The sequence below is a fragment of the Sturnira hondurensis genome, unplaced genomic scaffold, assembly GCF_014824575.4.
Source record: "Sturnira hondurensis isolate 20B ecotype Veracruz unplaced genomic scaffold, ASM1482457v3 Scaffold0023357, whole genome shotgun sequence".
Taxonomy (NCBI): domain Eukaryota; kingdom Metazoa; phylum Chordata; class Mammalia; order Chiroptera; family Phyllostomidae; genus Sturnira; species Sturnira hondurensis.
This window is the reverse complement of record NW_028095988.1, coordinates 8,154,727-8,170,725: the sequence shown is the minus strand read 5'-3', so window position 1 is coordinate 8,170,725 and position 15,999 is coordinate 8,154,727. Positions and strand designations below refer to the sequence as shown.

At 33.5% G+C, this 15,999-nt stretch overlaps 1 protein-coding gene across 3 annotated transcripts in view; it reads right to left on the bottom strand.

Moving 5' to 3' along the window:
• NOVA1 (NOVA alternative splicing regulator 1) overlaps positions 1–15,999 on the bottom strand; it is a 155,682-nt gene that overhangs the window by 21,947 nt on the left and 117,736 nt on the right. For 2 of the 3 annotated variants that reach the window (XM_037037529.1, XM_037037531.1), the window contains exon 4: positions 12,802–12,873. The exons of the other annotated variant lie outside the window; for it this stretch is intronic. In XM_037037529.1, the coding sequence (XP_036893424.1) occupies positions 12,802–12,873 (72 nt within the window). The remainder of the gene's footprint in view (positions 1–12,801; positions 12,874–15,999) is intronic. 3 annotated transcript variants of the gene reach the window in all.

Below are 15,999 nucleotides of genomic sequence, written 5' to 3'. Positions count from 1 at the left end.
AGTTTCATTCTGAGATATGGATTAGAGATAAATATGAACCCAAGTTATGAGCAGCCTAAATAATACACAATTCTAGGGGACATCTTCAGAAAATACACTCAAAATTATGAACATAAAATTTGGTGCAGGGCCTTGTAATAAGCCAGGGAGGGTGAAGAATCCCAAGGCTTAAACTCTATTAGTTCACAAGAAAACTGCCTCTCACTGTAGACATAAGTTTTGCAGATGTCAGCACATAAAAGCTAAGGTATTAGATGAAAAGTGAAAATGCAGAAGTCTCAAGTATTCAAGCCTTCTATACCACAACATTAAGTGGGCTGATGAAGAGAGGAACTTGCAAAGGATTCTGAGATGAAGCGCATGGCACGGTGCACAGGGAAAACCAGGAGTATGCAGCATCCTGGAAGTCAAGTAAAGAAAGCATATGAAGAGAGTATAAGTGATCAGTTATGACAAGTCTTATTGATCAGTCAATTAATATGTGGCTTGAGAATAAACAACTGGAATTAGCAATGTGGTTGGTCATCAGTGATGTCCTTGGAAAAACAGTTTTGGTCAAATGGTGGGGACAAAATCCTGAGTGAAAGAAAATTAAGGAAGAATGAGAAGACAGAAACTGCAAAATAGAGAAAATACTTTTGTGAGTTTTGCTACTGAGCAGTAAAAAAGTTAGGGTATTAGCTGGTGGAGAAAATAGGATTAAAAGTTTTGTTTTGTCTTTTAAGACAGGATAAAAACAGATGTATGTATGCTAATGGAAGTGATCCCATTGATATAAAAAAAAAACCCAAAACAACAAAAAAAAACCAAACCCCTGACAGATCAAGGGTAGAGAAGGTAGAATTGCTGAAAGATGTTCTTGAGTAAAATATAATGGGCAAGGTTTAATATACAACCAGAATTACTGGTTTTAGCGGGACCAGTTTGCCAATGGCAATAGACGGGAAGTTGGAAAATGCAGGTCTGAATGCTGACTGATTAAATATACGTGTTGGCATGAGTTTGTGAGAGTTTTTATTTTTTTGATTGCTTCATTTTTTCAGTGAAATAGGAGTAATTAAGGTCATCAGCTGGGAGTGAGGAAGAAGCAAGAAATAACGGGAAATTTTGAGAGGGACAATTGTTAGTGTTACACCTTGTATGATCCTCTCCCTTCGAGTATAGGTGTAAATTAACTTGATTCTAATCAACAGAATATGGCAAAGGGATAGAATGTTACTACTGATTATGTTGTATAGCGAAGTAGGTGAGAAGTCAGGCTGTGATTAGGTTCAACATATAAGGCTTCATCTTGCTAGCACACCCTGAAAAGAGTCTCCTCTTAGCTTTGCAAGAAGCAAAGAGCCACGCTGTGAAGTACCTATAGAGAGAGTCACACGGCGGAGAACTTGGGCAGCCTCTAGCATCTGAGGGCTGCCTCTTGCCAACAGCCAGTACGAAGTAAGGCCCTCACTCACAGAGCTGCAAGAAACCCAATGCCACCGTCAACCTGGATGAAATTAAAAGAGGTCGCCTCAGGTCAAGCTTCTGGATGAGAGTGCACCAGAGCCAATGCTTTCACTGCAGTCTTGTGAGATCCCAAGCAGTGGATCCAGCTAAACAGTGCCTGGACCCTTGACCCATGGAAACTACGAAATAACAAACATGTGCTCGTTAAGCCACTAAGTTTGTGGTAATTTACCACACAGCAACAGAATAGTAACACAGAGACTGAGAGGAGAAGAGAACTTATGAAACAGACAGGTAGACAGCAAAAAACGGAATGGGCTTATGATTATCTGACTGCGCAGGAAGGGCCCATCTGAGACCCATGCTCACGATTTAAGGGAAACTAGTGAGTTTTATTTGTGCTTTGCTGTTGTATAGCACTATACACAAGTTACCTACTTTTGATTTGTTTTTACATATTTAGATATATAATTTCAAATTTATCAGTACATAAATAAATGTCCACAGAGCACATAATTGTAAAATCATTCTTCTTTTATCCTTTCCTGAAATTTGACAAAAATCCCAGGAGTGTGAATAACCAGGAATCAAAAATTAAGGCTGAAATTTAGTCAGTACTGATCAATTAACAAAACCACTTTATTGAATTTTAAAGTGACTTAGTATCAACAACTATGAACTGATTAAACCAATTGACTGAATTTTTTTAGGTTTAAACACATTCCTCAAATAATGTAATTCTCTTTATGATATCTTTACATTTGCTTCATATTTAAATTCCATCTGTAAAAAATGTCAAACTTGCATCTTGCTATATGTAACACTTTTAAAAAACTTTTAAAATTATTAGCCTTACCAATATTTATATCTCAAAAGGAAACAATAGTATTTATGGATTGGACAAGAACCTACTCTCACTAGAGAAGAAAATAATATATTAAGCTATCTTAAAAAACAAAGAGAGACCCATGATGGTGGAAGAGTAAATGGAAGCTACACTAACATCCTCCCAGGACCAACTAGAATTACAACTAAGTTAAAGAAAAAGTCATCCTAAATAACCAACTGAACACCTTATAAAGCTGAAGCCTTATAACCGAGGACATATAGAAGAAACCACTTCACCATGAGACTGGTAGGGAGTGTGAGGAGGTGTGAGAGGGCAGACTGGGCTCCCATGGACAAGAGCTGAATTTCTGGAAGGATATTTCAACACCCAGGGGGGATTCCCCCAGAGGAGTGTGGGGACTAAACACCAAGCTGTGCTTCCCAGCCTAGTGCACTAGAATTGGTAAAGGAACCCAAATATCATCTGGCTGTGAAAGGCAGGGGTGTTTCTGTCCACCAAGAAGAAACAGCTACTGACACAAAGTCCTCTTTAAAGGTCAAGGAATGAAATTTCTCTTGCAGGCACTTACCCTGGGCTCTGGCAGAAAGAGGGCAGAGTAGATTTAAGATGGGTGAAGACAGTCTGGGGTTGGTGTCTCTGGGAAGAGAGCTGAAGGATCAGCTGCCAGGATCCCTGTGCATTCCCCATACTGCAGAAGCCATCGTTCTTGGGCATCACACTCTCCACCAAGCAGCTACAGCTTGGAGGGCAGCAATAGCCCTACCTGCAGGAATCCCTCTCACCCTACCCTGTGGATTAAGCCAGGCTGCTGAGTACAGCTGGAGGCTATTTCAGTGATTAATCCTAACAGCAAAGGTGGATCTCTGGAAGCTCTGAAACTTTAGTTGACTCTTCCTCAGGCCCAGTGCTGGTAAAAGTTGGCCTTGGTGTGCAGCTTGGTTCTTTCTGTACACACCCAGGCCCAGAAGGGAGACATGATCTGTGGATCACTGGTAGCTCCGAACAGGGTGCCCAGGGCCAATCACAGGTAATGTCTGACAGACCTGCAGCAAAGTCTTTGCAGATCTACCTAACACATAGAAACAAATACAAAGAAGCAGCAAAAATGGAAAGAAAAAGCAAAAGCTCCAAGTGAATGAACAAGAGAATTCTCCAGAAAAAGAACTAAAAAAAATGAAGGTAAGCAATTTATCAGATATAGAGTTAAGAGTAACAATTATAAGGATACTCAACACCATGAAGAAAGACACAGAAACCATAATAAGTGACCAGTCGGTAATAAAAACTATAATACCTGAAATAAATGATACACTGCAAGGAATAAACAGTAGGTTGGATAAAGCAAAGGATATAATCAGTGACTTAGAAGACAAGGTATGAAAAATACACCCAAGCAGAGCAGCAAAAAGAAAAAAAATAATTTAAAAAAATGAGGAAAGCTTAAGAAAAATTTAGGACAACATGAGGTACAATAACACCTGCATCATGGGAATACCAGAATAAGGGAGTGAGCAATGTTTCAAGAATCTATTTGAAGAAATAATGATCAAAAACTTCCTCTGTAATCCGGTGAAGGAAAAAAATACACAATTCCAGGAAGCATGAAAAGTCCCAAAAAAGATGAATCCAAAAATACCTACAAAAGACACATTAAATTAAAATGGCAAAACTTAAAGATAAGAACAATCTTAAAAGCCACAAGAGAAAAGCAGTTACCTACAAGTGATCTCCAATTAGACTGTCATCTGATTTCTCAACAGAAACATTTCAGACTGGAAATTATTAGCATGAAATATTCAAGGTGATAAAAAGCAAGGACCTACAACTAAGTCCACTTTACCTAGCAAGGCTATCATGTAAAACTGCAGTAGAANAGAAAAAAAATAATTTAAAAAAATGAGGAGAGCTTAAGAAAAATTTAGGACAACATGAGGTACAATAACACCTGCATCATGGGAATACCAGAATAAGGGAGTGAGCAAGGTTTCAAGAATCTATTTGAAGAAATAATGATCAAAAACTTCCTCCGTAATCTGGTGAAGGAAAAAAATACACAATTCCAGGAAGCATGAAAAGTCCCAAAAAAGATGAATCCAAAAATACCTACAAAAGACACATCAAATTAAAATGGCAAAACTTAAAGATAAGAACAATCTTAAAAGCCACAAGAGAAAAGCAGTTACCTACAAGTGATCTCCAATTAGACTGTCATCTGATTTCTCAACAGAAACATTTCAGACTGGAAATTATTAGCATGAAATATTCAAGGTGATAAAAAGCAAGGACCTACAACTAAGTCCACTTTACCTAGCAAGGCTATCATGTAAAACTGCAGTAGAAATAAACAGCTTTCCAGACAAGAAAAAGCTAAAGGAGTTTGTTACCACCAAACCAGTATTGCACCAATTATTAAAGGGCTTGCTTTAAGAAGAAAAAGAAAAAAAACACAGAGAAAAATAGTTTAAAAAATAAAATGGCAATAAATATGTATCTATCAATAATCACCCTAATTATGAATGGCATAAGTGCTCAAACCAAAAGACATAAGGTAGCTGAATGGATAAGAAAACAAGACCCATATATGCTGCCTCCAAGAGATACACACAGACTAAAAGTGAGGGGATGGAAAAAGATACTTTATGCAAACAGAAGAAAAAAGAGCTAGGTTGGCCATACTAACATCTCAAAACATGGACTTTAAAACCAAAGCTACAGTAAGAAAGAAAGGACACTACATAGTNAAAAAATAAAATGGCAATAAATATGTATCTATCAATAATCACCCTAATTATGAATGGCATAAATGCTCAAACCAAAAGACATAAGGTAGCTGAATGGATAAGAAAACAAGACCCATATATGCTGCCTCTAAGAGATACACACAGACTAAAAGTGAGGGGATGGAAAAAGATACTTTATGCAAACAGAAGAAAAAAGAGCTAGGTTGGCCATACTAACATCTCAAAACATGGACTTTAAAACCAAAGCTACAGTAAGAAAGAAAGGACACTACATAGTGATAAAGGGAACAATCCAACAGAAGGATATAATCCTAGTAAACATTCAAGCACCCAACATAGGAGCACCTAAATATGTGAAGCAAATCTACATGAACATAAAGGGAGAGATTAACAGAAACACAGTCATAGTAGGGGATTTGAACATTTCATTGACTTCAATGGACAGATAGATCTTCCAGGCAGAAAATAAATAAGGAGAGAGTGGCCTCAACAACACACTAGATCAAATGGATTTAATTGATATCATCAGAGCATTTCACTTCAAAGCAGCAGTATATACATACTTTTCAAGTGCACATAGAATGTTTTCTGGATAGACCACATATTAAGACAAACAAAGCTCAATAAATTTAAGAAGACTGAAATCATATCAACACTCCTCTCTGACCACAATACAAAAAACCTAGAAGTAATTGCAAGAAGAAAATCGAAAGATACACAAAGATATGGGATCTAAAGATTATGTTATTAAATAATGAATGGGTCAACAAAGAAATCAAGGAAGAAATCTAAAGATAAATAAAAAAAAGAAAATGAGAAAACCACAACTCTAAATCTGTGGGTCACAGGAAAAGCAGTCCTAAGAGGGAAATTCATAGCATTACAGGCGTATCTCAAAAAAAAAGAAAGAAAGAAAAACAAAAAAACGAAAAAGTTCAAATAAAAAATCTAATTTTACACTTAAAGGATCTTGAAAAGGAACAACAAACAAATCCCAAGGTGAGTAGAAGAAAGGAAATAATAAATATCAGAGCAAAAATAAAGAGTAAAAAAAATACAAAAGATCAATGAATCCATGACCTAATTCTTTGAAAAAATAAACAAGATTGCCAAATCTTTAACCAATCTCATCAACAAAAAAGAGGGATGACCCAGATAAATAAAATAAGAATTGAAAAGGAAGAAAGAACAACTGACAAAAAAGAAATACAAAGGATTGTAAAATATATAATGAACAACTACATGCTAACACAAAAAAATGGATAACCTGGGAAAAAATGGATACACTCCTAGAAATATACAATCTTCCAAAACTAAGTCAGGAAGAATCAAAGCATCTGAATAGACTGACTACAACTAGTAAAACTGAAGCAGCATTAAAAAAACTCTCAACAATCATGGGTGGTGGATGGCTTCACAGGTGAATCTTACCAAATATTCCCAGAAGAACTAACACCTCCCCTTCTCAAACATTCAAAAAATTCTAGAGGAAGGAAGACTCCCAATCACATTCTACAAGGTCAGCATTATCCTAATTCTTAAACCACATAAAGACACTACAAAAAATTATAGGCCAATATACCTGGTGGGCATAGATGCTACAATCCTCGAAAAATATTAGCAAGCCAAATACAGTAAAACATCAAAAAGATCATACACCACGATCAAGTGATACTTATTCCAGGAATGCAGGGTTGGTATAACATTCACAAATCAATATATGCGGTACACTACATAAACAGAATGAAGGAAAAAAAGCATAGGATCATATCAACAGATGCAGAAAAAGCAGTTAATAAAATCCATCACCCATTTATGATAAAAACTCTTAGCAAACTGGGAATATAAGGAACACACCTAAACATCATAAAGGCCATATTTGACAAACCCACTGCCAATATCATACTCAACAGGCAACATCTACAAGCCTTCCCCTTAAGATAAGGAACAAGAAAGGGATGCCTGCTTTCACCTCTCTTATTCAACACACAGTAGTGGAAATCCTAGCCATAGCAATCAATAAGAAGAAGAAATAATAGGCACTCAATTTGGAAAGCAAGAAGTAAAACTGCTTTTATTTGCAGATGACATGATATTGTACATACAGAACCCCCCCAAATCTACCACGAGACTACTAGAACTGGTAAATGAATTCAGCAAAGTAGCCGAATAGAAAATTAATATACAGAAACAAACCAACAGAGAGGGAAATTGAAGAAAAACAATACCATTCACAATTCACACAAAAAATAAAATACCTATGAATAAACCTAACCAAGGATGTAACAGATCTGCACTTGGAAATTTCTAAGACAAGGAAGAAAGAAACTGAAGAAGATACAAATAAGTGGAAGCACATACTGTGTTCATGGAAAGGAAGAATTAACATCATTAAAAATGTCCATACTACCAAAAGCAATCAATAGATTCAACACAATTTCTATAAAAATTCCAATGACATATTTCAGAGAACTAGAACAAACATTTCAAAAATGTATATGGAAGTACAAAAGGCCCCACACAGCAATAGTAATCCTGAGAAAGAAGAACAAGGCTGGAGAAATCACGCTACCTAATACCAAACTATACTATAAGACCACAGTATCAAAAGAGCATGGTACTGGCATAAAAACAGACACATAGATCAGTGGAACAGAATAGAGAGCCCAGAAACAAGCCCACACCTTTACAGTCAATATTTAACAGAGGAAGCAGGCACATGCAATGGACTAAAGATAGTTTATTCAATAAATGGTGTTGGGAAAATTGGACAGATAGATGCAGAAAAATGAAACCAGACTACCTTCTTACACCACACATGAGAATAAATTCAAAATGGATCAAAGACTTAAATGTTAGACCCCAAACTATAAAAATCCTATAGGCAATAAAATGTAGGACACTGTTTGTAGCAATATTTTGTCTGATATAGCTCCCCAGGCAAGGAAAACAAAAGATAAAACCCTAAAGTTTTTCAAAGCAAAGGAAATCATCAATACAATAAAGAGACAGCACATAAAATGGGAGAACAAATCTGCCAATGTATCTAATTAGGGGTTAATATCCAAAATTTACAAAGAACTTATAAAACTCAACACTAAAAACTCCCCCAAATAATCCAATAAAATGGTCAAAGAAGACATACATATGGCTGATAGACACATAAAAAGTTGCTCAACATCACTAGTCATTATAGAAATGCAAATTAAAACCACAATGAGATACCACCTCACAACAGTCACAGTGGCTACCATCAATAAATCAACAAACAACAAGAGCTGATGAGGATGTGGAAAAAGTGCAACCTTTTAGCACTGTTGGTGGGAGTGCAGACTGGTGCAGCACGGAAAGCAGTATGAAGATACCTCAAAAAATTAAAAATGGGTGTTCCTTTTGAGCCAGCAATCCCACTTCTGGGAATACATCCAAAGAAATCCAAAACACTAATTTGAAAGAACATAAGCATCCCTATACTCACTGCAGCGTATTTACAATCATCAAGTTATCACAGCAGCCCAAGTGTCAACAGTAGGTGAGTGTATAAAATAACCATGGGATATTTAGACAACGGAATACTACCCAGCCATATAAACAAGAAAAGTTTACCCTTTGCAACAGCATGGATAGAACTGAAGAACATTATGCTGAGTGAAATGAGCCAGTCAAAGAAAGAAAAATACCATATGATTTCACTCATATGTGGAATCTAATGAACACACTGAGCTAACAAAATAGAGACTAACTCATAGATGGAGAGCAGGATGACTGCTATGGGAGGGGTTGGAGGGTGGAGGGATCCAGCAAAAAGGCAAAAGGACTCATGGACGTGGACATCAGTGTGGTGACTGCCAGGGAGAGGAGGGTACAATGAGGGTAAATGGTACAATGAGGGTAAAAATTCAATAAAAATGAAAAAAAGTAATTACTGATGGAAAAGAATAGAGACTTTAATTATAGAAATATTTTAGACTTGAAAAAGCAGCAATATTATCTCACAGTTTTCTTTAAAGATAAAACTCAGTTTTTATATGCTATATGCTATATCACTTAACTTCTTCAAGAATAATGTTTCTACCCTGGCTGGTTTAGCTCAGTGGAGTGTGGGCCTGTGAACCAAAAGGTCGCCAGTCTGATTCCGGTCAAGACACACGCCTAGGTTGCGGGCCAGGTCCCCTTTTTGGGGTGTGTGAGACGCCACCAATCAATGTTTCTCTTCCTTTCTTTCTCCCTCCCTTCCCCTCTCTCTAAAAGTAAATAAAGAAAATCTAAAAAAAAGATATGTAAAAAAAGAATAATTTTCTTTTTCATCATTACTTGGTATTTCAGAAAAAATAAGGTATTTTTTTAAGGTATTTTATATAAGGTAGAGGTATTTCAGAAAAAAATAAAATAAGTATAACAACCTAATGTGGAGAATATTATGTTCTAGAAACTACTGTTCTAAGAATAACGAGGGTTTTTTTTTTGTACTTACAACCTATAGGGTACTATTATCATTTTAATTTTTCTGTAAAAAAGTTTTGTATGTTTTTATTTATTTATTTTTTAGATGGAGGGGAAGAGAGGGAGAGAAACAGAGAAACATCTATTGGTTGCCTCTCGCACACCCTCAACCCGGAACCTGGCCCACAACCCGGGCATGTGCGATGACTAGAATTCAAACCAGTGACCTTTGGGTTCCCAGGCAGCACTCAGTCCCCTGAGCCACACCAGCCAGGGCTTGAATTTCAGTAAAGGAAAACTGAACTCAATTTACTCAGCAAGTAAGTGGCAGAACAAGGATGTGATCATAGGCAATTTGACTCCCTTCTTGACTTTTAGCCTCCATTCTGTAAGACTTCTCATACGATAATCCTTTAATTTTCAGAGGAAAGTTATTATAGAGCCAGAACACTAGTTACAGTCTGTCAGTCTGACCTGTGAAAACTTGAGGACAGAAAAGTACAATTCAGTATGTGAAACAGATAGTTACTTTTGAAAGACTAGAAAATATTTTCAAATGTTGAAACTGTAGATAAAACTAACTTTATGATGTATTTTCTGAGCTTTTTATTTTGGGGTTTAAACAAATATTAATAGCCCCTAATTTATTTTTACTGAATCATAGACAATCATCACTCATGTACTTAATAAAATAACAACAAAAATTAAAATAACACACTCTTGATGTACTTTATAATGGTCTACAAAAATTCACATCGAAAAATGTGTATAGCTACTTTTAAAAGCAGAGGGTATTATATTAGCTAGAACACATTAAACAATAACTTTTAATTTAAATTGGAATTCTCTGAGTTTGTTTCATTTCTTCTAGTTATAAAATTGGAGACACATCTGCTAAATTGCTGGAAAAGAATAGAGCAAACTTAAACCAATAATAAAAGTCATTTTTACAGGTTTAAAAGTCTAATTTAATTGCATGTGAGAACCCATTTACCTATCCCCATTACCCTTAAAGATATGTCTACACAGCAAAGTGATACTGATTTAATAGGACTACACAGAAAACATAACTGTGATCTATGAACACAATTCTATTAAAAACCAAATTACCTAAATAGAATCTATTGGGAAGTACTGTAGGGAAAACTACTAATAACATCAATGTGGATGATAACTATACTTTCCTCAATGAATTTACCAAATTTGTTATGTTCTTCTTTTATATTTTGCCTTATGTTGTCCAGGAAATACTATGCTTGTTTGTTCAAGAACAGAATGAAACAAATACAAATGAAATATATTTAATAAATATAACTGGGTATAATGGACAGAGGATAAAATCACAAGTGACTTATTATTTTGAATTAGAAAAACATTAGGTTTGGCACAGGTAGATGCAGTAACTTATCCGAAGGGTAAAAATATATTAGTAAACTTAAACATAATTAGTCTTTTAGAGAAATCAAAATTCACATGTTCATATAAATGAAAAAATGCACAAATTTAATTTAATAGACAAAATTTTTCTTTCTAGATCCAGAATTTTTTACGTTGAGGAAAAGTGCAACTTTTGTTTTTATTGCAATTTTCTTGTTCTTGTTTGGAAAAGAAAGAAGGATGAAGTATGAGAGAAACATCAAAAATATGAAGTCAGTTGTTTTCCCAATAGTTTTCTATATCATATAGTTGAAGCTCATGTAACACATAAAGTATAAACCATATGATTTCACTCATATGTGGAATCTAATGAACAAATTGAACTAACAAGCAAAATAGAGACAGACTCATAGAGAGTAGGATGACAGCTAGTGAAGGGGGGAGGTTGTGAGGGAGTGGAGGGATTAAGCAAAAAGGAAAAGGGACTCATGGACATGGACAATAGTGTGGGGACTGCTCGGGGGAGGGTGGCATAAAGGAATTAAATGGGCACTAAATGGGCATGGAAAAATACATTAAAGATTAAGTCAAAAAAGATAAGGTATATAAAGTGAAAATATGTTTACACACACACACACACACTTTTGAACTTCATACATCAGTAATACCAGCTTAGTTCTCACTTCATACAGTACCATTTCCTTCAAAGAGAAGTGCTCAGTTTTATCACCAGAGATGTATACTTTTAAAACAATTTACTGGGTCTAAAATGTAAGCATTATAAAGCATTTTTGTCTGAGGGAATGCTACTGCATAAAGTAAAAATCAAGCTCCTAACATCCTGTTAGTTTTGCTTCCAGTTATTATTTTTAAATTTTCCCTGAAAAGGTTGCAAAAATATTAGAATCAATAATGAGCAAAATAATTCTGATAGCCTTATGTTAGATGATATGCAAAAGCTACATTTAATATATTTAGCAAATACAGCTCAATGTTTATAATTTGTTAGCAAACTCTATGAAATATATTTAAAAGATAAGCTTTTAAAAAATATTTAAATAATCCCATGAGGCCTTATATTAGAAAAAATTGAAAATATTAAAGAAAACATTTCTTACCTAAATGAAGCTCAACTCAGACAAAATGAAAATGTGTTTAATCATTTTAATAAATATATTTTTAACAATTGTGAAGTACAGTATGTCTGAATTACATAAAATATTTTATATAATTTCCTTAAATGTACCAAAATTAACCACACTTTTGAAGAATGACCTACAAATATTCAGTACCAAAACAATCATCAAATCAAACTATTAAGATATATTTATACTTCCAGTTTGCCACTCCACCAAAGAAAATGCTAGTATCAAATTCTAAGAAAATGTCATTTCCTGTGTTGTTAAACAGCATTAAAATTATGACAAATACCAATTTTCAGTTACTTTTAGTTTGCTACAAATGTTTTTCAACCAAAGTTTAAAATTGCTTACAAAGTAAAGAATATCTGAAATAAAAAGCAAATAAAATGCATTCACTTTTAAAGATATACCTTTGCTCAACAAATCATATTTAAACATATTTTTACATATATGATATTCTTAAGCTATATACCAAGAATCCTAGGCGGAAACAATAAGGGAGATCATAAACACCAACTCAATAAATAACCCTTAGAGCTCCATAAAGTCATCATAATTTTAAGGGGAACATCCAAAATTCTAATAGTCTACCACCTGAATGTATTTTTGTTACCTAAAGTTAAAAATTCATGTAAGTTTTCAGAAGTAATTAATTATTTCTTTTTCAGTTTTTTGGAATCTGATCGTGGTGCACTTTTGTGAATGAACGAATACATCCTTAACCCACCATTGTTTTTTCTCCAGTGTGCAGGCAATCACCCGTGAAAAGTATGGTGTAGATGACAGGATGATACTGTACCTGATTAGCTCTGGAGGTGGTCATGGGGTCAGATGGAGAGGACTTGGTGGTAGTTGGGGAAGATGGCAATGTCTGGGAACAAAGCAGTTCAGGAGCAAATCAACCTTTATAAGCCTTAAACTGATTATTTAAATAAATCAAAATAAAATAAAATGTAATATAACGAGAACAAAATCCTATAAACAAATCTTTCTCCTAGTCATTCAAATTTAATGGAATTTAAGATCAATTAAATAACTAATGCATGTAAATATGCATGCATAATAAGCATGTAAAAATAAATTCATGACTTGAAATCATGATGGTGACTGATAAAAATTCACATGAGTATTAAAGGTATCCTGACCATATTCATGAATAGTAGTCTCTTTTCTTTCCCTTTGTTTTCTTGGGGAAAAAGAGATGTCAAACAAAAATTCAAGAAATTCAATGAGTAAAACTGATAGAGGCATTTTCCTATCAATGAATACAGTCGGGGATTGGAAGAAGTGGTGAAATGAAGTTTACTTTGGCAAAAAGTATCCACCTACTTAATATGTTGAACATCACCAACAAGTTGATTCCACATGAATTTAGGGATCCATACTTAAAAGCAATTAAATTTGTAGTTCTGAGTTCTTAATATCACATTATCTTCTAAAGTATTAATTTTTAATTAATTTAGAGCCCGTCTGAAAATGTAAACATTAACTTCATATTAATAAACAAGTAACTAATAGCATTTTAACACTTTACCACTTATGCTAAACACTGAAATTTAATATAGATGAAGGGTACAATATATTGTAGTATCATCAGCCTGCATCGAAAGTAAGCATAAAAATATTAGGAATCATTTTTATTATTGACTTCACTTTTAAACACACATACTATACATATGTTTTATGAGAACATAATATATTTATTAAATAGTTCATTAAAATATTTTTAAAATGTTTCATTTCTAAAAGAATAATCTTAAAGTGTAAAATATTAAGTTTTTAAAAATAAAAATATTGTTTTTTAAAATGTTTTTGCTTATATTTTCACTAAGCAAATAGCATTGCTTAAATAGTATCTTCAATACATAATATTTCTTAATAGGTGAAGTGGGCTAATTTTATAGTATAGACAGTTCTATATGAACATTATATTTAATATTAATATGTATCTATCAAAATTACTCAGATATGAGCAAAAGCATAACTTTAAAGGTTCAGCAGTATCAGGGAAAAGTAGATGAATTACTTAATATAGTTATATTCATGCATTTTAATTCAAAAGTTGTAATTTGGATAGAATAAAGCAGTTAAAAGTAAAAGAGAAAATAAGATTATTTGCAGGCTCCTGCTTAACTCACTGTTCTCCAAAAACTAAGATTGCTTCTAACATCAGATCATACTTTAAATAGTCCACACCTTAAGGGATTCCTAGTTCTTCCTAAGTTAAAAACTCAGACACTGAGGAAAACTAGACTACGTTGTCACACCAAGGTTTAATCATACACAAAGAGGGGGCAGGAGCTACATTCAAAGGTAAAACATTATAAAAGAAAAAAATTCTTCAAATCCTTTGTTTTCCTTTGTAATAAATTGCTGTCATTTCAAGAGACTTTAGTTTTCTGTCATTAAAAGTTGACCTAATATTTTCTTTTCCTTGCAATACTATGTTAAGGACATACAATACTAACTTCATGTTACTATTAATTAAACAGAAAAGGCTTTGTTTTTCTCATCTCTGGTTACAACTTGTATTACAGATAATTCCTGTGAGTAGCAGGCATACATTTGAAAATCTGTTCTGTAAAAATCTTATCCTAATTATCCAGAAGCTGACTAAATAGATGTGAAATAAATCTAGAGGCCCTTTTTCCCAATATAGGTTAGAATCTAAGTTCATTAACCTTATAGAAAGAAGCATAAGTATGTGTATTGGGCTCTTCTGTTTCTATCAGGGTAAAATCAACCTGAAGTGTATCTACCTTGCCCTTGAGACGAATTCTCAACAAGGTCTTGAAATACTACAAAGAACTACAGGGAAAAAGTAGTAATATCAAGTGGCTCAGAATTAATATTACTTTGTATCAATTTATTTAATAGCTTTTTTCTGATTGGCACATAGGTGAAATATTGGGCATGCATTGTTAGTAATTGGTATAACTCAGATTCTGCAACATTGTCCTTAATTATAATGCTGTTTCTTAACCATATAAATAAAAACAATAATTTTAAACTTCTGGGATAATAATAATGTGTTTAAAATCATTAAAGGTTTGGTTATTAGGTAAACATAAGAAGACAGAGTTTAATATTTTAACTAAAAGTTAAAAATTATATAATTTTAGGCTTTAATGGATTATAAGACTGTCAAAATATTACAACAAATTATCTCTAAATATATTTTCTTGATTTAAATTTCTAAAATAATGAACATATAGTGAAATAAACATGAGATGACTTTCCCAGCTATTTATTATTCATGTAGACACTGCACAAAAGTCTTCTCCCTTTACTAATTAACTTGTAATAGATTCCAGAAAACCTACATTTCAGTTACCTTTTGAATATTAGCTGCAGAAACTGTTTTAATAAACAGGTAAGTTTCTACTAATTAATGAAACTGCTTTGATAGTTGTTCTCAACTGCACAAGTAGAATGGAAAAATCCAAAATAAGCATTTCAGTATACAATATAAATAAACAATGTTTGTTTCCCTAAGAGTTTATAAACAAAATGTTTCCAGTTAAAAATCATTTAATAAAATTTCTGAGGTACACCATGAAGATGCAAGTAAATATCCATATGGTAATAATATATTAAAATATCTGTTAAAAACATTTACAAAGAACATACTCCTCTAAAATTTATTTTTTACATTTATCAAATAGTGATGATGAAGGTCAGTCATTTCTTTACCACAATTTTACCTTTCAAATGGTAAAGAACATTTTGTTTACATGAATTGAAAGGCTGTTTAAAGATTCTGCTTTAAAGAATGAAGGCTTAATTACTTATTGCAGAAAAATTTGCAGTATTTTATAATTTTAAAATAATGGATTCTTTGGAGAATAGTTTTTAAAAATTCAAGATTTGACAACAGGCATTTAGTTAAATATAGATATTTAACTAGGCTTTGGGGAATAGAAATGAAAAGTAATTACAAATTATAAAATGTATTCTTGTTAGCAAGTGACATTTTTGCTGGGCCAGAGAATATTAC